General features: G+C 25.4%; 1 protein-coding gene across 4 annotated transcripts in view; it reads left to right on the forward strand.

The window, feature by feature from the left end:
- LOC129606790 (adenylyl cyclase 78C) overlaps nt 1–27,269 on the forward strand; it is a 98,415-nt gene that overhangs the window by 53,905 nt on the left and 17,241 nt on the right. For all 4 annotated transcript variants that reach the window (XM_055517345.1, XM_055517349.1, XM_055517347.1 and 1 more), the window contains 6 exons: nt 18,798–19,134; nt 19,212–19,677; nt 20,208–20,464; nt 20,546–20,711; nt 23,219–23,415; nt 24,719–24,908. In XM_055517345.1, the coding sequence (XP_055373320.1) occupies nt 18,874–19,134; nt 19,212–19,677; nt 20,208–20,464; nt 20,546–20,711; nt 23,219–23,415; nt 24,719–24,908 (1,537 nt within the window). In that variant the 5' untranslated portion in view covers nt 18,798–18,873. The remainder of the gene's footprint in view (nt 1–18,797; nt 19,135–19,211; nt 19,678–20,207; nt 20,465–20,545; nt 20,712–23,218; nt 23,416–24,718; nt 24,909–27,269) is intronic.

Below are 27,269 nucleotides of genomic sequence, written 5' to 3' on the forward strand. Positions count from 1 at the left end.
ACGCTCTCATGTGCATTTATATACGTACAAGTATGAGTATATTAAGTATATAATCATGTTTTATTTTTTCCATTGTACTCGTATATTATTAGGTAAAAGAAGATGAAAGAACTTTCAACTAGGTTGCATTTTGAACCTTATTGTTTAGCTTCTTTTTATTTTAATATTGATTTGAAATTGCCATTGTTTATAGTTCAAGGTTCTTTTTTTTTTTTATTGTTTTATTAAAATTTAATTTTAACTTTGTAACAAAGAAATAAAATATCTAGCCTTAATTTAGTTACTAAATATATGTACGTATGTTTGTATGTATTTGATTATATTACGAAGAAACGTGATTAATTTAGATGCAATCAAAATCAAATTGCAATTTCCAACTGAATGAAATTATTTTTCCTTGCCATATACACAAAATTTTTGTGATCTTGATATTTAAAAAAAAAAATTTGTATTTTATTTTTTTACCATAGAACCGATTTTTATGTAAAATTACAATTGATATGACAATGAATTTTATTTATGTATGTATGTATGTATGTATGTATGCGATTATATACTTTGAGTATATAGGAGCAAGAATAGAATCAAGTTTAAGTTTATGAAGTTTTTCGTTCGATTCTGTTTTTTTTCTTTTTCAATATGACCTTGATGGAAAAATATTTGTAAAAATAATTTTTTACATACCTATATATAAAATGAAGGACACTTAAAATTTTAAATTTAAATTCATTCACAAATTATTTTTTTTTTTTGAAAAATTTAAAATTAAATTTATATAAATTAAAAATTGCAAACTGATTAATGAATTTTAGATTATATTTTTTGAAAAAAAAAAACTTAACCTTAAGTACTTTTTGTAGTTTCAAGTACAAATATTGACAATGAAATTGTACTATATGATTATAAAATTTGGAGGGATTTCTTTTATTAAGTAGTAGTTAAAATATATTGAGGTTGTACTTGAAATTAAAATTTGTGAATTAAGACATAATTGTTTGAGCAAAAAACTCAAATATGACCTTCTCGGGTCAAGCCGTAAGATATTTTGGTTTCCTATACCCAATTCCATACGTTTATTACCGAGACGAGCAGCTTTGCTGCACTCAATTCCAAAAAGATCATTGATCATGAGCACAAATTTCCTGATACTCAGAAAGCAAGTTTTCTTACTCAGCTCAAAGCGGCTCTACGATATTTTTTTCCAAAAAGAGTCAGTTTGAGCCGCAACTGCCTGACGCTTACACAACAAGTACTCTACCGTTCCATTTTCCTATAACTAAAGCTAATCTTTTTCTTCTTCTGCTGGCGATACATCCCGTTGTGAGATTTGTCCTTCTTTACAATTTGCACCATTATTTCCATTCGTTATCCGAGGCATTTGTAAAGATTACATAACACGGTTCATTTTTTTGGAGTGTCCGGTGTTAACCGTACGACTAACCCCCAACCTGGAGGACTGGGTCATTTGATTTCGGAGTTTCCGTCTCCTAGTCTTTAAGAAGCCAATCTCACGTCATGCAAGGCAGCACCACCGGCAGTTGCTTCGGAATTTTGTTCTGCATGAAGGAGTCTAGATAGTTATGCTATCAAGCCTTCCCTAAAAATCAAAAAACTTACTCCTTGCACGCTCTACGTATTAGTCCATTTTATTGGTGACCAGGAGGGACCACGAGGAGGTTGGTAGAATGCGGTTTACTCCCCCCCCCCCCCAATAACTAAAGCTAATAGAATCGAAAATCATTTCGGATTTTGTTTTTTACTAATTTTTTTAAAAATTTTATGCTGCAAAAATCTTTTAAAACTTTTATGTTGTAAGAAAACCTTTTTTTTTTTTCACTATTTAAAAATATTAAAAATGAATTCTAAAAATAATTTTTATAATTACCCTATCCATTTACGAGTTCTTGTACATAAAAGTATGATTCAAATATCATGACATTTAATAGCACTCTTCGTTAAATATAGCTTCTATCTCCCTCTTTCTCTCTCCCTCATACTCTCTTTTTCTCTTCCTTCCTCTCACTTTCATAATTATTTTAAATGTGTATTCTTTTAACAGCAACAATCGTTTCATATTTTATTTTTTACATTTTCCATGACTCCTTTGAACTAAAAAGTTATTCTTTTCATAAATTCACTTCCTTTCATACAGAATTTTTCCATATTTACATGCATTTATGCATATTCCCTGTACTGTATCCAATACACTTCTAGGATAATCTCTTATATTGTGTATATACTTAATATACACGTATATAGAGTAGTTGAGGAACCTTCAACTATATTTTTAAAACTTTTTTAAGAACAGAAAAGATATGAACGTTATATTAATAGTGAAAAGATTTTTACTTTAAAATTTTCTGAAAAAAAAAAATATTATAATGAACTCATATTAAAAAAAAATAACAAAAACATTTCAAATATCTTGTTATTCTTTTTATGGAAACATTATGATGTACTATAGTAAATTGTATGATAATAAAAACCATAACGAAATGTTCAGCTCATACCAAAAAGTGAATGAATGAATAGTGCTCTTTTAATTTATCTTCTCTGCTTCGTACATACATTCACACATATTTATATATATGGAAAATTTGGAAAGTAAAAAATACAAATTTGGATACAAAAAAAAAAGAATTATTATTTTAATGATGAAAGATTCTGTTTGACTTTGAAAACAGGGTCTCCAAGACATTATGGTATTTACGAAGCCAAATTGAGTTTAAAATAATTAAAATTTTCATATTCGATACCGACACGTCGATGTTTATGGACGCGATGTAAAGCATGTATGTCGTGCAATATCAAAACAAACGTGAGATTTAAGGATATACAACTGTAAAATGAGAGAAAATTTTATCAATCAACGTCAAGAGTACCATTGAACATTGGACATCCTACATAAATGCATATAGAGCTAGGTAATGTGCGAGAACGAATGCTTGAATGCATCAGTTTAACAAAAATTTTAAAAACTGAACTGATAAAGGGAACAACATGCTGTAGTGTACGGTTCGTTAATTTAATGTACAGGATATTAAAATGAAAGTTTCTCATAATTTCTCATAATTTGTAGTAACTGTAACAAAAAATTATATTTTTCTTGTGTGGGTGACATTTAATGTTCTTTCAATATCTTCTTAATTTCAGTTAGGCAAATTTCCTTTTAGACACAGAATTAAAAATAATACTCTTATAATGATTAACTCTGAAGTTAATGTTAAGATGAAACACCGTTTTTTTTGCTATTAAGCTGTGGAATTTAATTTGTAACATCTTTAATGAAATTTTTTTAAATTTTTAATGCTATCAATTCCAGAAATTTTGTAGAATGTTTGTTTTTTCTGCGTAAATTTAAAGTTAAAACAGAAATTTTTAATTTATACCTTATTATTTTTTACATTTATGTCATACTTTTTAAATAGTATGTCATATATATACACATACTATGTAGTCGTTTTATTGCTTTATGAAGAATTTTAATGAAAAGTGAAAATTTTATGCTACATTGAACCTGCATCATTATTCAATTAAATTTATTCGCCTTTAGATATGCAATTATTTAAAAAAAAAAAACACATTGAAAATTAAACATTTTTAAGAAATCATCATTAGTTTAAGTAAAAAATACAACAATTTTAATTTTAATAAAATTTACAATATTGTCAGATAAATGATTCAGGCAATTTTAAGAGTCATGGCCCTTCTAACATATCCAGCTATTCCATTTATCAATTTTCGACTTATTTTTTTCTTTTTAACAAAATAAGGTTATATTTTCTGTCATAAGTTGTTTACTATTATGGAAAATAAAGGTTATTGTCATATTAAATATTTTTTCTAATAATAGTAATTATATCACTAAAACCTTTCAATGATCATAGTCTGCCGAAACGACAACGTTTATTTTAAGATAACCAAAACAACGAGAGAAGTAAGAGATACGTGAATAGAAAAAATAGATCCAAAATTGTTAAATGACACAATTTCGTCTTCCAAAAATTTTTAATTTATAGTTAAAAATATTTACTTATTTCAAATTATTGCAGCCTTCTATGTGTATATACACTATACTTACATATGTATTTATTATTTCTACCTACGACGTGTAATTCTTAGGGGCTAGTTTAATATATAACAAAAATTTTTACCTACCGATCGTATGGCATACAATATGGGAGGTTATATGATAGCACCAAATTACGGATCTCGAGTTTTCGGTGGAAATGAAAGTGCAGACATTTGACAGGTGACAGTTGACATTTGACGAGGGACACTTGACAGGTGACAGTTGACAGCTGTCAATTGACATTTGACAGTTGACAGGTGACAGTTCACTTTTGACATGTGATAGAAATGTTCAACCAATTTCCTTGCAATTTAATATTTAAATTCTGGGTGCTATGTTCATTACCTATACATTTGTTTGAACAGATCGGACACTGAACTAGGGGCCGATATTACATTTTTTATCATATCTACGGCACAAATAGATGAAATTTCTTGGAGTTTAACATTTGAGTTCTGGTTGTTTCCGAAACTGACCGGCGAACTTTTCGGTTAATTCAAATAGCACAAAACGAAACTCTACCATGAGATACACTTACATTTTTCCGAAAAATGTTAACTAAGAGTTTACTAGCGTCCTTAAAATTGTAAAAAAGTGTTTAAAACGCATTTTCATAATCTTCTTTATCACTTTCACTAAACTAGACCAAAAAATACATTGCGGTCGGTTATGTGCTGACCACATCAGATTTTTTCATTTGTTATCGCTGTTATTTATACCACTCGATTTATTAACCAGTTCGATTAGTTTTTTTTTTCTTTCAACCAGCCCCCCTTCTCTCTTCCTCTGCATATGTTATTTGATTTGCATATTGAATGGCATTTGGTTTGGTATTATAAATTTAATAAAGCTTTTTTAATATTTTTAAAAAATACTCTTTTTTTACTTCCGATATTCTATATAAAAAATTTTTAATATGCCTAAGTTGCCGGATTGGACGAATAAAAGAAAAGGAAACAACAATGCACTTTTCTCTGTAGCATCATACGTTGTTAACTAGAAGGAGGCTTTCGCTTTTATCAAGTAACAAGCTCTCTATAAGTTTTTTTTAGCCGAATCACATATATCGTATATTTTAATTTCTCTAATTTAAGTTTCTCTAATTCAAACTTTTTTTTCGATATTCACAGTTCCAGATATATTTCATATTGACACAAGTTTCACGGTATAACAGTTATCTGGAATTAGGTATTTTCAAAAAATACTTTTTTAATTCTTTTATTATTAGATAACTGTTATACGAATAAAACTGTTATACAGAGACAAGTTTCATGGTATAACAGTTATCTGAAATTAGATAATTTAATAATATAGAAACATAACATTCCGACGGCATCGGAAACATTATCCGTTAATACGTTATATTGATCCTATACAAATAAAATTTCCCGTTCTCTTTATTGTCAAGAATAATTGGCACTAACTCTAATTTCGTTATATTATCATTGAAAGTCTCTTTGACTGTTTATGTTAACAATCTCTCTCACTCATCTCTGCATAGTAATTAAATCAGCGTGTTCATTATTAAAAATAAATGTATAAGTACAGGTTATAGATAGGTATAGGTAATCATATCAATGTAAAATAAAAGAGAATAACTCTCATTTCAAGATAAAAGCTTTCAATAAAAACAAAATATATTACAAATTTTATTAATCATTTAGTTATTAGATTTTAATACGATGTGGCGGTAGTTTTTATTACCAAAAAAAAAATGTTAAAACAATAACATTGTCTTAATTAATAACAAAACAAAAAAATAATAACATTGAAAAGAAGAATTGAGAAAAAAAAAATTACAAAATTGTTTATTTAAAATTATTAAAAATCTCAAACTGTGTTAAATTACCAACAAAATTAAAGTATGGTGAATTAAACTAAAATAATTTTAAGATACCACGGAGGTCATGTTAATCGTATTGATAATTATGATTATTTTGTGATGTTAATAAATTCAAATTAAATAAAGTCTTGAGTGCAAAAAATTAAATATACAATTATAAGTGAGTATAACACTTAATTTTCTATTTCAATTATTATATAAAAATTTTTATCGTAAATATTTTTTGAAATTCAATTAATTTTATTATTCCATTAATATGCGTAACAACTTTATCAATGTTAATTTTTCAAAACATATTTTATTTAAATGTAAAATCGAGCTAGAATTGCATTCAATCGCGAATTAAAAATTATTCACAGTCATTATTATATTGAGTTTTAACAAATTAAAATTCTCTTTTAAAATGCAATCAAGTTTGCAAAGTTTTTTAAATTATTTTAATTATTTCATTAAAGATTTCATGAAATTCTTGGAATAAGTCGATTTTTAATTAGTAATGATGCTATAATATTGTGTGTACGGCAGTAAAGTTATGTTTAAAACCAAATTTAATATATTTTTCTTTGGCCTGACTGAACTTAAGCACTAGTTCTATCCGGATTTAAGTTAGTATTTTGCAGATTTATAATGATAAATCGAAATTTAGAAAATTTTTTTAAATTTTTTAAAACTAATTTAAATAAATTTTGAGTATAAATACGCAATTTTTTATTGTTAATTAAATGAAAAAATTTTACTACTTACTTATACTACGAATTTTAATTATTTATAATATATTCAGTTCTTCCTCTAAAAAAAATTAGCCGAATTCCGAATTTGTCCTGATTCATTCTAATTGAATGAAATTTTTATTTTGATATTTACAACCTCTTATAATCCTATTGACCTCAGACTTGCCGCTAAGTAGAAAAATCATATTAAATATTTGAGAAAAATAAACTGATTACAATAACAATCAATTTGAAAAGCTAATGATTGTGACATCCCATTTGACAAAAGGACGGGCTTGCTTTAAATAATTCGTTCACATAGAACAGATACGTCGGAAATTTTTTGTGCAAATTTTGTTCTTACAAATGGTCTTATAAGTAACGGCAATTTATTATGTCGATTTTCACAAAGAAACGCAAAATCAACAAATTAAAACCAAAGGGTGTCAAATAGTTAAAATTAGAAATAAATATATTATTTTAATCATCTTTATTTTAATAGATCTAAAAATACTTTTTAGCACTTTTCCAAAAAATTTTTGAAAAAAAGTACTTATTAGTTTCACTCTGTCCGTCCGTCCATCCGCCCGTCCGTCCGTCCGTCTGTCCGTGTGTCTGTTTACAAAACTTCTACACCTTTGAAGATAGAAAGCTGAAATTTTGTATGCACATATATTTTTACTAGAATCTTATTTCCGTAGAACAAAATTTTTACCTATCTCCCCCCCCCCTCTAGAAATTATACCCCTCCAAAACCCTAAAAATAATCTTTAAACCATAAACATTTTAGAAATTTTGCAAACGCATAAAGGCAGCAGCTTGCTTCCCCTAGCGCGGTATACTATAGTTAAATTTTAGAAAAACAAAATGGCCGTTCAAATTTACCGTTATCTAAAGTTTTTTTTTTCCAAATTTTTGATTTCGTTTTTCTTCTAGACCTCAGCCTGTAGAAGGTTGAAATTTTATAGGCTTTTAGACATTAACAGTTCATTAGTTCATTTTGTTAGAAGAAAATTTTTTTCCATCTCCACTCCCTCTCAAGCTATCGCCTCTTGAAATTTGTAAAATTTGAATTTTCGACACTTTATATTTCCGAAACCGCAAGCTTTTGCAAATTTCTATAAACACAAAAATCTAACGGTAAATTCCATGACATTGAAAAATATAATTATTTTTCTTAACTCATACAAATAAACCTTAAAATCGAGCACTATGTTAACCCCTCTGTATATTAATTTTTGCGTTATTTCAAAGACTGCATGTATGCATCATCCTAAGTATATGCAATCCTAGAAATAGTTTTGTATATGAATGAAAATAATTTTAAAACTGTGATAGGTATACATAGACTGTATTTAAAAGCAAAATTTTCACTTGTTGAAGGGAAAAGTGCTAAAATACAAACCATTGGTTTGACCCAACTTTATTAAATATAATTGCATACTTACCTCTATATATGGTTTACGCAATCGAAACCTCTCTATATGTCATAATTTAATTTTTATAATCTACATTAATTTCAAAAATCAAATCACTTTATTAACGCCAATACAACGTCATCACTTCAAATGTCTACAAGTATATTGTAATACATGCTACGTGGTGATACATCATTAATACTTTATTATTTATTATTATCCTTTAAATTATATAAATTGCGTCACCTTGAGAATAAATAATGTCAAATACAATAATTGATACCTGAGATTTCATTTCTTGTTTTTTGTTTTTTTTTTCATATGTTTTATTTTTGATTTCTTGTTTTTATTACGCTAAAATTACACGTATCTTCATACAAATATTATGTTCGTATATATATATATATGTATGAGTTTAAATGATAATGTTATTGACAGCTTAATATATCATATCCTGACAAATGTTTAATATTTTTTTTTTCTATTTTTATTAATTCTACCTGCTTGACCAAAAAGAAAACATAAAATAAAATATGAAAAATTACATGACATTATTGTTCAATTCCATAGTGGTTATAACTAAAAATCGATTCTTAAAATTTGACGTTTATATAAGAAATGTGATTTTGTATCGAAAATTTTATTGTAGTGTTACTGTCTGTCACTAATATCATTTATTAGCATGTAAGAGACCATGATTTTGTGAAAGAATAAGAAAAAATTTGATTTTTTTTTAATCTGGCATCTCAATTGATATTTGGAAGCAATATTCAGCGCATGTTGATTAAAATACCTCAGATGACGCGTCGTCATACAGGCTTGCAGACGCTAATTGTTACAGAAATTATGAATAGAAATAATAATGCACATTTTTGTAAGCAGCTATATTTTGTATGACAAACATTCTTAAGGATATGACTCTCTTTTTAAATTTCATTAATAATTAATATTCTATTCTATCGCCACCTATAATCAACTTTAATAAAATTATAATAGAACACAAATCTTAACCTTTAATATTGATTTAATTGACTTTGATAGAAATTGACTAGGTTTATGTACACAAAAAGATTTTGGAAAAAAAATTTTCTTCACCATACCTTTGAAACAAAATGATTGTCAAATGCTACACTAATTGTTTCATTTCAAACTGAATTTCATTCCAACAAAAAGTTATTTCCTAATATTAACAATTAGGGGGAACGAAAGGGTTAAGAGATTTTTTGTTATTTTACCTGTTTTGCAAATAAATGCAAAAACTATTCTTTGCAACAAAATTGAAAAAGGTTTAATTACATATTTTCATGTTATGCCTTCGAGAGCAACCTTAAATATTTTATAATATTATTAAATTTTCTTTCAATATTGAAAATATATTAAAAATTCGTATGAAAAAAGCAAATCAATAAAACGCCTTAAAATCAAAAAACTATCAAAATATCAAATATGTATTTTGGTATTTAAAGCAAATATCTGCAAAGAATGAAAAAGGAGGTGTCCGCATTGAATATCTTTAAAGAAAAGGACCAAAATGAATTCTCCGAATAACTATATAACAGTATTTATATTCTTTTATATAATTATTATTAAATATTTGTATTACTACTTGTATTGTGAATGGCAACAATAAAAATTGAGAATATTAAAATAGAAGACAATATAGAACTCCATACTTCCGCAGCTCTCAAAAGGAGAAAATAACATAGAATATAGATAAATAGGGTATGGTCATTTTTCGAAATTAAAATGATGAATATAGAGATGAAAATACGAATGAAAAGAAATGTTAAAAATATTTTCAGTTTCTTTGTATATTTTATTGTTCTTTTATTTGTTCAATTGTAAATCATATACGTATGTGACTTGGCAAAATTTTCATTATATAGCAATGGCAAAACTTTTGAAATTCATTATGAATTAAACATTTTCTTTTTTTTTTATATTGAAATTCATTGAATATATAGAAAAAGAAGAGATTTTTTTTTTACATATAAGCATTTTTAATAAAAGTTCCTTTATTGAATTTATTAATTTTTGTTTCCTTTTTCATTATATTTTTGTTAAAGATTTAAAAAAAAATAGAGTAACAATGGATATATAGACTCTAGCATCCCTATCAAACATAGTTGAGTTATAGATTTGCATCTCTTCCAGAATAATTTAATATTTCACACTTATGATTTATTGTGATACAAAACAAAAGAAATCTTCAGAGAAGCTACAAATTTTCACATCAATTGTAAAACATATAAGTTTACATAATTTGGCGTTATTCATTCGGTTAAAAATAATTCGAGAATATTTAGAAATGTTAAATTATGAAAAGAAATCCAAATGAAGGCGAAAATCTATTGTAATTAAGTAGAAAACTTTAGAATGTGTGAAAGAGTAGAAAGGAGCCGAATAGTTGAAATAATAGAAAATCGTGATAGCTAGACTGCGCGAGTCTAGAAATGATAGATTTCAGATTGAGCCAAAAATTACCAGAGATCCATGTTAAATTATTTTAGTTCTACTGTATTAAATAGAAATCGTATTGTAGCTACAATTACGCATTTACATTCTAGAATATTTTTGTTTGTTTTGTCAACTATACAATTCCAATACAATTTTTACTTATAAATACAAAAACTATCTAAAATTAACAAATTAAAATAGAATAATTTTTTCATATCAAAGAAAAATTTTATTCAAAATATACCATAAATCTAAAAATAAAATCAAATTTCCATTATCACTTTTTTTTAATATCCTTTGTCCAACAAAAAAAAAGCTGAACAAGAAAAACTACATCATAAATTCTCGTACGTATACTAACACATATGTGCACATATATAATTATATACGATTACGATTTTACCGTATTATTTAATTTTTGCTAATTTTATTTCTTATCTTCAACACCTTTTCCCCATAAACAAAATACAATATAATAAAAATGAAAATTTAAATAGAAATATTTAGATAAGAACAAAAAAAAAGGTTTTACAGGAGCGCAATATATCATTCGCCATATTTGCGTATGTATGTAGGAACACTCGCACACACACACATAAAAAATTGGTTATCAAAATTATTATCACATTACCAGCTCACATTTTATTTATAATTAATTGTATAAAAAACTACGAGCATAAAGGCAAAATTTTAGATAAAAAATAAAAAAAAAATTATTGTTCTCAATAAAATAAATTATAAAATATTTATGGTACAGGGTGATTTTATAATAATGGAAATTCAATAAAATTAAAATTAGATTTCTTCGTAAACTAGACTCGAACCAGAGACATTACACTTTCTAAGCGAATGTGGATACAACTGCATTTGGAAAAATATAAAACTATAACATCACCCGTACCCAAAGCAATGTTTCGTTGTCAAATTTATTAGAATCTGAAAAAAATAATATTTGAAGGCTTTTATCTCGAAATTCGACCAAAATTAAATGAGAAAATATGCAAAATACCGAAAGTTTTCGCGAAATTTCAAGATTATATGCGAAATATCGTGTTTGACGAGCTTTTTTATATAGAGACGCACACCTCTCAACACCCATCAATTACCTGTAATATAAGCACCTGTAGTAAACAGCTCCGAAGATATAAGTATATTCATTTGTATAAAATAAGAGTAGATTCGCCACTCAGATTTTTTTTTAAAAAAAACTGTAGCTTAAAAACGGCCGTATCTGGACCCTTTCTCTTCTTCCACCATTCATCATTTTTTTTCCTGGAAATAAATGAAATTTTTTGCTAGAAATTTAATCACTTCAAAAATCAATTGCAAAATTTATGCGTAACACCAATTTTGGCAATTCTTCGCAAATAAAACTTCAACACTGGTTACTCGTATGTTCCTGAATCAACCATTCATTTTGCTATGAATAAACTCTTATACATCCTGTATTGTCCTAGTCTATATTATCATATTAAAATGTATCATATAAAATATATTTCACCTGTAAATTCCATGATAATAATTAATATACATAATAAATATAGAAAAAATTAATTCTCAAACAAGTGGTCGAATAAAAAAATAATTATATTTTTTTTTCTAGCTTTATCTTAGTCACAATTTTATCCCCCAACAAATACATATGCAATATTTTGAATTCATAATAATTCAATTGAATTAATAATCACATTTTACTTTTTCTGTGTGTATATAATTAGTTCTATAGTGAGTTTGCAACGTTAAGGATGAAATTTAAAGTTTACGTTCCGATTCGTGTAGATTAAGTATTGTGAAAAAAAACAAAGCTCTAAAGTGATTAATAAAATTTTGAAAATTAAAATTATGTTAATGAGATAAGTGAAAGTAAACGACAGGATAATTTGTAAGAATACACTGGAAAAAAAAGAGAGTAGCATTAAAAAATAATTTAAAATAATTTTTAATTACTTTTTGTGTTTTTGTAATAAAACAAGAAATCAAATATAACCGAAAGGAAAAAAAAAGGTTTTTTTATGAGGAAACCCAAATAATACAAAAAAAAAGGTTATAAAAATTTTTATTATAATAAGAAAAGTCATTATTTAGTAATAAAAAAGTGGGGAATCCTTTTTGATTCTTTTAATGAAATTTTGTGCATGAAAATCTTTTATTACAACACGAGTTTTTATGGTATAATTAATTAGGTTTTTACTTGTTGATCCTTTCATTTCATTTCTATGGAAAAATTCTTATTGTTAAATTAAAAGGAAGTTTTAAATATACAATTGAATTCTATATAATTTGATTTTTACATGTCAGAAAATTAATAAAGGAATTTTTGAAGTCTTTTGATATGCAATTATTTTAATTAAATTTTAAATATATTTTTTGATTACTGATTTTTGTCAACTACAATTTCTTATATTTTGAGTAATAGCAATTAATTAACCCATTAGAGGCCAATTGAAAACGCATATGCTAAACGTATAATAAGCACAAAGTCTATACAATTTACTCTTAACAGGTCCCTTCCTGATAATTTATGACATTTTAAATTTTTACAAACGGAATCTGGTCAGCGATAAATTACTTCATTCAGTAAAAAACAGGTAGTCTCGATTTCTGATAGAAGTTGGTGAACAATTTTTGTTACATCAGCCACTTCTCTGCTCGATCGTTGAGGGATTACACTCTATTACTGCAGTAATTTATATTGATTCAAAAACCCAAATCAGCTCAATGCAAAAATATACGCCTAACAATACCGTAACGAAACTTAAATTGAAATTCACTACTCGATTTTTTTACTCATTTTATAATTTTTTATATATTTTTGCACCAATGTTAGTAACAAAATTTTTAGTAATAGGCTCAATACAGCTCAATGTTCAATAATATGCTAAAATAAAGGTGTCCGTATTTCTCACTTAATTGGTAGAAGAATGATTAATAATTTGAAAAAATTATTAATATTAAAATCGCATATTTTGAATATTTTAATATTGAAATTTGTCAAATATTTTAGCCTATTCAACACCTTTTATTATATTAGGAGCAATACTGATTAAAATATTATTACAGCACGGCAACACCATTTTAACTTCAAAAATATCTCGATATTTTTGATATCTTCAAATATGATAATTAAAAATATTATAAAAACTCTTGCGCTTCATTCATTAATCTTCAATGGAATTTTAATCCAAACCTTTAAATTACAATAATTAAAATTATTATAAATCATTTACGTGATTTTATTTCAATACAAAATAATTAAAAACGGTCAAAAAAGTAATTACAATTATTTTTATTTTATATTTTTCTTTTTTATTTTCTCTTGGATTAATTAATGAATTTACACAATATCATTTGAAATAATCTTAGGTATATGAAGATTTAATAAAGGTTAAACGAATTCAAAACGCAATTTGTGCCTATGTAAGTAAAGAATTGATAAAATAAAGGTGAAATAATTTACGTTTGTTATAAAAGTGTTTGGATGTTTGTTAAATATACAAAATTGTGGTGAAGTTATTCAAGTTTTAAAGAAAATAAAATTTAATAATGATTAATTTGAAAGGCTTTTATAAAATTATAAGAAAAGATTTCTTATATAAATGAACTGCCCCCCCCCCCCCCCACCCCCTCCCTTTTTCATTTATTCAAAAGTCACAAGAATTTTAAAGAGAAAATTTAATTTAAATTTTCGTTTTCTTTGTTTTCCTTTGTTTAAAAAGAAAAATTAATTACGTGCTTCACTTCACTCAAATTGAATATTTTACTTATTTTAGAAAAGATGGCGTATATAGGGTAATTAATTTAAAGTAAAAATAATTTTTAAATGTTTTACAAAATGTGTGACTTTGTATATTGTAGAAACAATGTCGATTGATTTCGTGTACTGTAGAAAATTTTTCATTATTTCATAGTTTTTCTACTTGTTGACTTATTTTGGTTGTACTGTCGGCTCACGGAATTTATTTAGTAGAATTAACAGGAATTTTAGAAATTACGTGCCGATAAATCTATTTATACGTGTTTGCATTGAGTGTATGCACAACATTTACTTTGTGTTTCTCACGTTCTCAAGTAAGCATTGAGCGTACACATTTAATTTGTACTCCTCACATTCTTTCATCTCTCCTACATATGAGTTTTATTTTTATACAAGAGAGGATGTGAGAGACATAAAAGAATAGAGTGTACACGTGTAAACAGGCTCATTGCGGCTCAAATTTTTCATAAATTTATATACGATTATTTCTCGGTAGAATGTGTCACTCAAAAGGTATTTACATTAACTTTTTCAATGCTTATTGATTCTTTTACTAAATTGCAGATTTTTGTCATTTTAATTTTAATTTCGTTTCTATTTTCAGAATAGTATAGTTTCAGAATAGATTACTTATTACTCCTCCCTCGTACATTCAATAAATTTTCATTTGATGCCATTAAATTATAAATTAAATTGAGAATTGTAAATCATATTTTTTTTTTTTTTTTTGGAAAATACAATTTAATCAATATTGAGAATAAAAATAAAAAAAAAGAGAAATTAAACAAAAGATTTTATCGCTTGGAAATTTTAATTACAATATAATGAAGATATCACCATATTATTACCTAATTATATGCAAAATTAATCGTAAATCGAATTAACAAGGCTCGTTAAATAGCACATTTCTTTTAATCGAATGAGATGAAGAAAAGGAAATTTTTTTTTTTGTACTACTCTTGTTATGTAAACTGCTATTAATATTTCCTAACTTTCAAAATTTCAAAATTCTAAAACATGTCATATGATAACTGTCAAAAATGACATTTCCTAAATTTAACGTAGGAAGATTATGTTAAAATTTGTTTTTAAATTAATACGTTTTTCATGACAGCTCGTAAGTAACCTAACATTCTATCTTAAAAGGCATAGGAGTTTGTTAAATAAAAGTACTATAAAGACCCGAACGAATAGACAAAATCAAACTATTAAGCATATTTTTTTATTTCTTCAATTTTGTTCGAAATACGGTAAAAATTATATAAAATATTTAGATATTTATTTAGCTTAATGTATATTTATATATAAGACATGATAAAGATAATAAATAATAATATGATTTTAATACAAATTCAAATAAAATAAAAATATAATTTATATAAAATGATATTGAGTTGAAATTATTATAATTTTTTTATCTCATTTTATTCAATTTTATTAATTCTACATAGATACACGTATTTCGAATGAATACATACATACACATACGAATAGTTTTTGTTATAAAATTTCTATTCAAATTATGTACATTCGTACGCAGCTCAGAAGGAATTCCAAGACTGAGTGAAAAATATTTTACCCCATTATCCGATTCTGTACTGTTCTAAAATGAAACTTGATAATTTTTCTATAATATTAATACATTTTTATTTGTATAAACCTATACATTTGCATAATAGAAAGAATTTTTATTATATATTTGTTTAAGGATATTTCAATAATATACGAATTATTATTTATATATACTAATTATAATGAAAATTGAAAGAGTTATTATAAATACCTTTTGAATGACACATTCTGCTGAGCCATAATCGTATAAAATTTATGAAAAAAATTGCATACATTAGGGCGTACGTTATCATAATATAGCGAAATTGTAATAAGAGAATCAATTTAATTAAACAATAGTTAAATGATTTAAAAAATATAAAAAAAAATATTTTAATGAATCACAATAGAAATTACAATATTTATAAAATTACAATATTCAAAATATTCAACAATACAAATAAAACAAATAATTTTATAAAATTTATTACAAAATTATTTTTGACATTTTCACATTTACATAAATTAAAAAAAAAAATTAATTCGATTTTATTTAAAAAAAAATATGGAATATCACTGCATTAAAATGCATAAAATTAAATCGAATTAAAAATAAATTTTGTATTTATTATGCAAATTACATGATATTATTAAAAGTATTTAAAATTATAAATATAAAGGGTCGATCATTTATAATTTTGTACTTAATTTTAAGGTAAAACATAAAATGGGCAAATACAATTTATTTGCAGTTTAATAAATAAATTTATTTTAATTTTAAGAGAGAAATTTATTTCATTTTCTTTTGTATTACATAATTTCATGCTGTCAAACTAAATTAACTGTCTGCCAAATTAGCAGTCAAAAAAAATTATATTTGAGCTACGCTCATTTTTCATTTATTGCTTATATTACTGGAAATATTATTTTTGCGTAAATTACAATCAAAATTTTATAAAAAAATTCAGTACAAAACCGAGTAGTACAATTATCGCCCAGTAGATTGATTACCTTGTCGTACAATCGGTAACTGTTTTATAGTTGATTTAGTGACATCCAGTAAATTTTAGTAATCAAACAATTATGTTGAATAGAATGATTTAAAGTGTACACTTCAATCATTTTCAGTTGACTTGTATAACAGTTTCTACAATAATATAATTTTGTTTAGTTGGGACAGGAAGGTCCGTTGTAATACCGTCGGATTCACCAAATCCAGCACTAATTTTTCAAACCGGCTAAGGCCCTTAGCATTAACATTCGCCAGTTCCGTAGTCCGTAAAAAGAAAAATGAAACAAGGAATCTTAGCCTTCTTTCTGTTCACCACTGTTTCCTTCTCCTCTTCGTTACAGCAGCTCCTGCAAAGATCGTTTTTTACGTAATTAATTATTGTTAAGAACTTCAACAGCCTACTATTATATCAAAATACAAAACCTCAAAATATACTACTTAAATTCCATGAGATTTAAATATTACAAATTTATTCCATTTATAACTCACCGCACAACTTCCCTTTTTTAACAATATTTTAACTAAAACACGATAGCTATACAATTTTAGTAATATGTGCTACAAATATTCTTACAAATCACACAAGTTTGTGTAAAAATACTTAAAATTTCGTTTTTTGTATACAGCCTTAAGGATTTATTCGAGGATAAGAATATTATTGATCGGATATTTAATATGAAAAAAAAAATGGAAAAAATCTTCTACTATGTCTTCTTTAGCACAAACATTAAAGCAAAACATTAGTCTAAATGGTGTACCGCAAAAATTATGTGTCTTACTAAACAGAAACAAAATAAAATACAAAATTTATACTTTTTCGCCTTTCGGGACAATAAATTTTAATAGCAATCGATTATATATTTAATAATTTTTTATAATATTTTTCCACTTATTTTACAACTATAGATAGTAAAAATAAAATGAATATGTTTCTCATATATACCATAAATAAATTTATTACAATAAAAATGAAAAACAATAATTTATAAACTCAATTTCTTTAAAACTTTAGAATTAGTATAGAATTTTTTAACCTTCGCAAAAAAATTGATTAATATGGTGCATATGCAATATTTGTATTGTACCAGCTCCTTACTATATGCAACTTTTATTAATTTGCTTTCCATTTATTCTTTCATTCATAGACTACTCAATGTACTTTAAAATTGGAAGTTCTTCATCCTCTTTGAATTATATCTATTGGGAATACAAATCTTTACAATTTAAATTTACAAATAGAAATTTACCTAACCAATCCTCTAATACTAAAAAATAATGGAAAATTGTGAGAATTTTCAAGTGCATCTTTTAAATTAATTGTTATCATATTTACGGTTTTTTTGGTTTTAAGATTAATTCTGGCTTGGCGGGCAACTCGGAACAGTAGTAATTTTTGGGCAGTATATCATAAGAAGTGATAAAATATTTTAATTGAAAAAAGCACAATTTGTTTGTAACATCTTCTCGTCACCATTAATATTTCTTTTGACAACCGCAAAATGTCAATTTCTCAAGAAATTATATTGCCTTAACACTAGGGGCGTCCCTTAGCTTCTATAAAAGTAAATACAATTAATACGTTAATTAAATATTAATGTACAATCTATTTCACGCTTAGCTTGTACATAAACCATCTTTTTTAAATAATTATTTTAAAATTCCTCCTATATGTATGCAATATGGTAGCATTAATATTACGTTATATTAGAAAATTAATTTTTAATATTAAATATCAAAATCCTTGTTATCAGTATTAATAAAAAATAACTTTTAAAATTCTAATTATTAAATATTTAGACAATTTTTCCAAATTTTCCGAGTTGACGTATGAAAATTAAATGTAATTGCAACTACTTGCATAATCATAACTTTTTATTAAATAATTAAAAATTAAAAACTACTCAACTATTTTTAATGCAAAATAAAATCTTGAATTTAAATTTAACTTATTCTATTTTTGTTTTTTATTTTCTCTTCCAGAAAACACTCATCAAGATTATTATTATCTTCAGAAGCAGAAAATAATTTTAAAAAATATTATTGAGTTTAAAAAGCAATGGAGAAACTTTTATCAAAAGAAGTTGAATTAAAATCCTTTACTGAATATCCAAAATTATCAAAAGAATTACAAAAAAATTTTTATCAACTTGAAAAAAATAATGTTGATTCAAAGGACATTATCATTAATTTTAATAATAGTAAAAATATTTTTAAATTAAATGATTATTATTATGATGAAGGTGGCATTATAAATACAGCACTTAATACTGATTCAGACAATTTATCTGATAGTGGTTACGATAGAGCAGAAATTGAGGTAAGAATAAACAAAAATTTTGAGGAGAGCCAAGATTTACAATTTTAATTCTTTTTTTCAAAATTATTCATTTATAGGAAATCTCACAATCAGATAGTAGTATAATGCCACGTTTACCTGGTGATAGTGATCCACATAGTGATGATGATAATTGTAGTATTACAAATCATGATAATAATAAAGAAAATTTTGAAAATTTAAAAGAAATTTTAAGAAATAATAATAAAAAAACTGATATAATCAATACGAATTTAAATCAAGAACATAATAATCTTGATTTAATAAATAATAGTAAAACAACAATTAATATGTTGCAAAATTCTATAAGATCACCGGTACCGACAACATTAAATGTTAAAGGAATTGAAACTGGAAAAATTATTGAAAAAAATATTAATAATGATTTTATAATAAATGGGACCAAAACAACAAATACAACAACAACAACGACAACAACAACACCAATTGAAAGAAGAAAATCATCAACACAAGATAGAGCGATAATTGGTGAAGAAGGTCTTAATATTAATGGAATATCAGGAGGTTTGTATAATTTTGAAATTTAGTTTTTTAAACGCTAACGAAAATCTTATTTCCCGTCGAGTTCTGCGCTTATTGAGCTATTTCAGTCCGTTTTTTTGTATGTCTGTTTGTATATATAAATCGAATATTATTTCCTCTGAGCACGTCAAATTTTTAAAAATAGTTAAAAATAGTAAGTACACAAACCATATTTACTTTAAATCCAATCAGGATGACGGTTTACAATCAGCTGTTGTACAAGTTTAAAAATTGTTTTAACACATCTCAAAAACTATGTGAGTAACAGTACTGCAATTTACACTCAGCGCAGTTTTCAAATTTTCCTTGAACGAGTTGTGAAATAAAGCCGCACTGCCCCATGATAATTTAATCGTGAACTTTTATAAAATTTCTTATTTCCCCTTTTCGTATTCTACTACCAGTTTCTTGCCGTTTCGTTCTTAATAAAATTCTGCTTGCTAGTACAATATTTTTTTTAAGACCTCCATAACAGTAACCTTACGTAATATTTCTTATTTTATTAATTACAGGCGATTACGATTCATTAAAACAAAATCAAAAAGTATTTAATAATGAAATTTATTCAGCATTTAAAAAAGCTAATGTTGTTAAAGGTATTCTATGTCCGTCATTAACAAATTCATTTAAAAATCGATCACTTGAACGTTCCTATTTAACATATACACATCGTCAGAGGCAAAAATCATTAATAATTGTGAATATTGTTGATTTTATATTAAAGGCTGTGTTAGCAATAGTATGGTTACACAATTTAGACAAAGATAAAGTAAGTAGTACAGATAAAGTTCATAAATAATTTTTTAAAAAATTGGAAAAAATTGAATAATTTTAACTTTTTTAATTAAAGGAGAAACGTACAACTGGAAATGTTAATATAGAAAATCCAATAGCTTGGTCAGTTTGTTGTATGATAGCAAATTTAGCGATATGTGGTTTAGGTTTATGGAGATGTTTTGCTAATAATTATTTACATTGGGCCGCAACATGTACATGGTTATTATTTAATATACAAGGTAATATTAGAGGTAAATTGTAAATGTATCCGCAATTTATGAATATTTATAAGAAATTTTTAATATATAGACAAAAAAAAAAATATTTATATTTTCAATCCTCAAATTCACTTAATTGGAAAAGTAACAAAATTGTAAGGAATTTTTTGAGTTTTCTTTTTTCTATAACCCTCTATAGAATTTTCAAAATGTCATATAAAATTTTAATTTTGTATATTTTTTAATAATTTCCCTAAACTGGTTTTAAAACTTGAAAATATTAAAAATATTTTTCAATTATTACAAAAGAGAAAACTCCACTGAAGGTATTGTAGTCGTATCAAATTCAACATGTCGGGTTAACTTTAGAAATGAATTTCAATATGATTAAGATATCTAAATAAACAAAGCTTTCTGATAACGTGAGATATGATTCTCTTGTCCTAGTCACAATATAACAATTCCTACTTTAATATTAGATACTTTTCATTTTAAAGGAAATAATTCAAAAATTTTCTTAAATTTTTATATGGATCATGTATAAGCTCTCTCTGCCACTCATACAAAATCAAATTATTTTACTTTTACAAAAGGGGAAATAAATATTTTTGCCCTTATATATAAGTAGTGGGAAATATTCCCAAGAAACAAAAGAAATTTACCTCGACTCTAGCGGTTGAAACCGTAAACTAATAAATTTTTGGAAAATATTCGGCACAATTCTCTAATCCTGATTTTTCTCATTTTGATGATCAATAAATTTTTAATTTTTTCATTTTGAGTTCCTGTTCGTCAATGGAACTGTTTACCGAACAATTTTTAGGATAATAAGACTCCAGTAAGTGAATATGTTCCAGGATCCAAATAAAATTCACGAATTTGATCGGACATGTGCTGAACACATAAATTTTTTTTTTCTTTTTGATTTTTATAACATAAACCGAATATTTTCCAATTCAGCATTCATTCTTTTCATTGTTTACGTTTCAAAAATAACTTAAAATTAAGAGAAAGAATTAAAAAATAAAAAAAAGGAAAAAAATCCATCATCCTTGAGCAGAATTTTTCTTTATTTTTCATTTTGTTTAACTTTACTCGTATACGTTTCGAAAAATGTCAATAACAGATTTTCATAATGCAAAAGAAAACTGTGGAAAAAAAAAACAAAAAACCAAGAAAAACAGGAAAGTAAAAATTTAATAAAGAAGTAAAGAAGATGGAAAAACAAATTTCAATGTTCAACAAAAGGACATTGTTATTTGACTTTAATTTTATATTCAAATAGTCAATAACTTGTCAAACCAGAGGATAATGACCACCACCATGCACCATACATAATGTAATGGAATGATTTATGATTACATATTTTTTCTTTTATCGGTTTAATTTACAAAAAATTTAAATTCAATTAATTCTTAATTTTCATTCCATGTATTCCACTTTATTGGTATCAATTGTAGTGGGAAAAGGAAACACAAGTGAAAATCATTATAAAAATTTCTTAAACTACCAGCAATTAATTTGAATTTGAATTTTTTTAATATTGTTTGTGGGCAACAAAGAAAGTTAAACAGAAATGTTAATAATCCTGATTTAGAAATTGAATGAATAATTAAATTATTGTATTAAAAATTTCAACAATGTGAAAATTAAAATATAAAAACTTTTGATTTGAATTTTTTGTGAAAACTTTAGAAAATTTAACTGAATTATTTTTGTGTACAACTTTGTTCATGGTAACGTTAAAACAATTGATTGCAAAAATTATTTATATTTCATCTTTTATTTAAGAAAATTAATTTTATTTTGTGAAAATTTTATTCGGAATGTAATCGAAATGAGATCAATTCAATATTGTAAACTTTTGAGAGGAATTCAAATTTATGGCAAAAATTATTTACTTTTTTAAATCTTAAAAACTAAAGTGTGCTGAATGAAATATAAAAAACTCCGATTGAAATTCGGCCCTCTATAATTCTAATTGTATAGTGTATAATTCAAGCGAGAAACAGAAATTGTTTCCAACACAAATAAAATAAGACCAAATTTTAATCGGAACTTTCCTCAAAATTTATCGATTTTAAAGTTTTCCAATTGGAATTTCGTACAAATTTTAAATTTTTGAAAGAATAATTCTCCCATATTTACAACTATTTTAGATTTATTCAAGCATTTATTTGAAAATTTTTTAATTTAAAGCAAAATTTCGAAATTTTACGGAAATATTTTCATATTGCCCCTAAATATATGCAATTTCATTTTTACAGTGAGTTACTGTTAAAATGCATAATATTTTACTGAGGATCGAAAATTGATTGTGAATATTAGTCCCAATTTTAATTATTTATACTTAATAATTTTACGATATTAAAATATTTACGATATTAAGAACATATAGCCAAAAATTTTAAATAATTTCATACCATATATTCTTAAATTCTGAAAAAAGAAAATTAAATTATTTTTAAAAAATATAAAAATTTAAAATTTTCAATTTGCAATTTCATTTTTTTTTTTATCTCATATAGGTTTTGTTGGCGAAGGACTTGGTTTCGAAGATCGTGAATATTATTTAGTTTGGTATATTTTATTTATTATTTTTGTACCATACGCAATGTTACCGTTACCATTAAGATGGTGTGTTATAGCTGGAACAATGTCTGCTTGTTGTCATTTAATTGTCATAGCTATTGTTAAATTGACAAAAGAAAATGATTTGGAAGGTGTAAGTATTCAAAAATTTTTTTAATTTAAATTAATATTTTTGTATTGTTATTTATTTAATTAATTTCTTTTTTTATTTAAATAATACAGAGTGTTTCAACTACTCACCCCTTTCCCTTTTGAAAAATTCTTCAGAAAATGCAATTCGGATCTAACAGATGTCATACTTGACTAAAACTTCACCTCACGTGTATTGCTCAATTTTTAGGATTTCAATTGCTTGGAGTCCCAATTGCTGTTCGTCGCATATTTCCAGTCACGAATAATCTCCAGATCTCAAGTAGTCCTAGTACAGTCATCACCACATACTTCTCCGTTCTGTCTCAAATAATTTTCTTTTTTTTTGTTAATCGGTGTTGCCGCAGACCACCAAACTAACGCTTCACAGGTTAAAATTACGGACGTATAGAACCAATAAATCAAGTGAACACGTAAACCCTAACATTATTTACAAGCAAACAATTACGTTTGCGACCCTCCCTACTCTATATTTTCATTATAGAACACATTTTAGAGAATCACGTTACATTCTTTCCAATGGCCATTACTTAAAGTTGATTCATCGTGTACTATTCGTAATACACTGCTCCACTTCCACAAGAAATAATTTAAATAGAACACGATTTTGATAAAAGTCAACTGTGCTTCCGCCTGTTTAATTTATATGTGTTTCTAAATTCTCATTAATTTCATTCGAACGTAATTAACCCTAGCTTAACTACAATACTATATTTGTTATAAAAATTTAAACAATTTCGACAAAAATATTTCAATTCGAGCAAAATTTAATTGATCAATTAATTTTTGATTCAAAACATTTCTATATTCTATAAAAATTAACATATATTATGACAATACATGTGGTATGTCGAAGTACGACACATAATGTCTAGAGGACTTCATTACACGATGAGAATTTTAAATAATTTTTTGTCCTTTTCACAAAGAGAATTCCCAAGAATTCTCATTAAAATTCTTAAAGATTTAAGAAATTTTGTAAGACAATTTTTTTTTCTTAGGAAAACTATAATGTCCTTTAACAGGATATTATGTTAAAATGTATAGGACACAACATCATAACATAAAAATCTTTATAGAAACTTTTATAAATTTCTTTCTTTTCTTTTTTGAAACACTCTGTTTAAATTATCCTTAAAAAATAAGAGAAGCAAAAATATTTTGTCTCCTCACAACTGAATTTTTCTTGTTTTCTTTTTTTTTCTATTTTGTTTAGAAATTTTCCTAATATTTTCTAATATTTTTTTTTTCTCTCTATTTCTATATTCTTGTCATTTCTTATATAGACTGATTGTGTCCTTTATCAAATTTTCACCAACTTTTTATTATATACGGCAATAAATGTTGCTGGTATGTATACAAAATATTTAACAGATAGAGGACAACGTTTGGCATTTATTGAAACTCATAAAGCAATGGAACATAAAAAAGAATCAGAAAATGAATTTTTAAAAACTCAAAAGTTACTCGATTCAAGTAAGTTTTTTTTTTCTTGGAAAATACAGAATGTTTTTTAGATTATATACGAGTATGTGTGTATGCCTGTGTGTCTTTTTTTCCAAAGTTATCTTTACAAAATTATCATATACTAAAATAATATTCATTTTTATAACTTGATAACTAGCACGAGCAGATTGAAAGCGATGCAATATGTACAGCAGAAGCGTATACAATAATTTATTTATAAAAATTTTAGACTAGAATTTAACAGAAGTTTTCAAAAATATTAAAAATTTTTCTAAGAATTTATTTTATATACAAAGTACACAAATAGTACACCAAATAATTTAAGATAACTAGAAATTTTCTCAATCATTTTAAGTTATTCTGTTGTGGAATTTCAGAATTAATAATCTTTTTTAAACAAATTGCGGTCATAAATTTTTAAATTTGCATTTTTAGACCAAAATTTGTATATTTTGAAATTAAAAGAGATGAAGAGTATATTATGTATGAATTAAGTATAAATATAAAAAACCTCTGTAGATTTGAAGTAGACTTATAATGTTGGAATAATTATTATTATTAATCTAGTATTGTAATGCGAAATTCACCAGAAGTTTTCCAGAATTCTGCGAAAATTCAAAAGCTTAATCATATATTTACAAATTGAATTGAGGGTAATTACCCGCAATAGGAGTAATTGATCTGCCTCTATAAATTACAGTTATCTTTGACCGACGAGGTAATTACCCTTAAGGATAGCACGGTAGTTACCATTAGACATAGTCGAGTAATTACTCCCGAGTGTAGTCCTCGAACATAATTGTTTAATTATCTTCTACCGCAACAAAATAATTAACCTCAACAATGAAGGGTAGTTTTTTTGAGTAAAGGAAGTAAAGAGAGTAATTACCCTCCAACAGAGTAATTAATTTTGACTGTAATACTCTCATATGTAATTAAGTAAATATCTTTGCTATCATCTACGTAATTACTCCCAACTACCTCAAATAATTACCCAACTGTAAATATTACAGATTTGAAAAGAGTATGTTGCTGAGAATGTAGACAATTATGATGAAATTTCACAGTAGACTACAAAAATTTTAGAGAATAACCGAAAGTTTATATCAAGTTGAGTTGAAGTCGAAAAGTTCAACAGTAAAAATATTTGTTAAACTTTTCAGTTGACACGCTGTAGTCTGTACTGTCTTTCTACCCTCTCTACTAACAAGATTGCGTAGAATTGTAATCAAAAATAGATTTTTTTAGTAAAGTTCCTCTTTTATTTCTTTACTTTCTTTTTTATTGTTGTTTGAAAGAGTTTGTAATTTTACTATAACTATGATTATGTGAATATTTGCGTATAGTTCTCTCTGGTTTTGATAATTTAGTTAATTTTGACCTATTTTTAAATTTTTATTTTTCCTATTATTTAGAAATTATGTAACCTGTGTATATGTATGTGCACATATGTACATATTTATTCGTTAAAAGTTAAAAAATTTTTTTGTTTGAATTTAAAAATTACATGAATTTTTGTTCATTTATTTTTTAAAATTAGAATTTAAAATATTGTTTTAGTACAAATATAGAATATTTTGCAGCAGCCTGACATTTTTTTGACTTGGAAAAATGTGAACAATTTGAAATTTTTACATTTCCATATAAAGTTGAGGGTAATTTTGTAATGAAAAGCAATACAATAGAATAACAAGAGAAAATTGTTTCTTAGTAAAGTGCTTCTATAGAATAAATTGGAAATCTTGTTTTGAAAATCCAAGACCTCTCTTCCCCCCCTCCCCTCCCTTGTTCAGCTTAACATCCCGTAGAAATGTTGAACATATTTACAGTCTAAATTAAATTTTTAATAAAAAATAAATTTTTCGGTTTAAAATACTAATTTTCAATAAAAAAAAGAAGTGGCACGTGTCTAGTAAATAGAAAAAATATTTTAAAAAAGATTCCTTTTCTGAAAACTTCATATAATATTTTCTTGCTTATTTTTATATCTATTCCCGGCCCGAATAATTCCAAATTTCTACTTTGTTTTTGAATTTAGTTTTATTATTTCCTAGTCTTAGTTTTATTACTGAGGAAATTATTCTACATAAATTTATTTTAAAGCATGAAATTTCGTGTTTTTCACTGATCTTTTTTTTTCAATAATTTTGGGTTTCAACAGAATTTCAATAAAGAAATTGAAATTCTAGAACTATATTGTTACTTCTTACTTGCTATATTGTAATAAAGCAAGACACGTTTTCTGTTGGTCAATAGTATTTCAACTAATTAATGAAATATGACAGAAAGAGAGTGGGTGGAAGGGGGGGGGGAGGGGAATTATTTTTTTCAAATAATTGAATATGAAATCAATTTGTGAGAGAACATGAA

The sequence above is a fragment of the Condylostylus longicornis genome, unplaced genomic scaffold, assembly GCF_029603195.1.
Source record: "Condylostylus longicornis isolate FDR11 unplaced genomic scaffold, ASM2960319v2 ptg000022l, whole genome shotgun sequence".
Lineage (NCBI taxonomy): Eukaryota > Metazoa > Arthropoda > Insecta > Diptera > Dolichopodidae > Condylostylus > Condylostylus longicornis.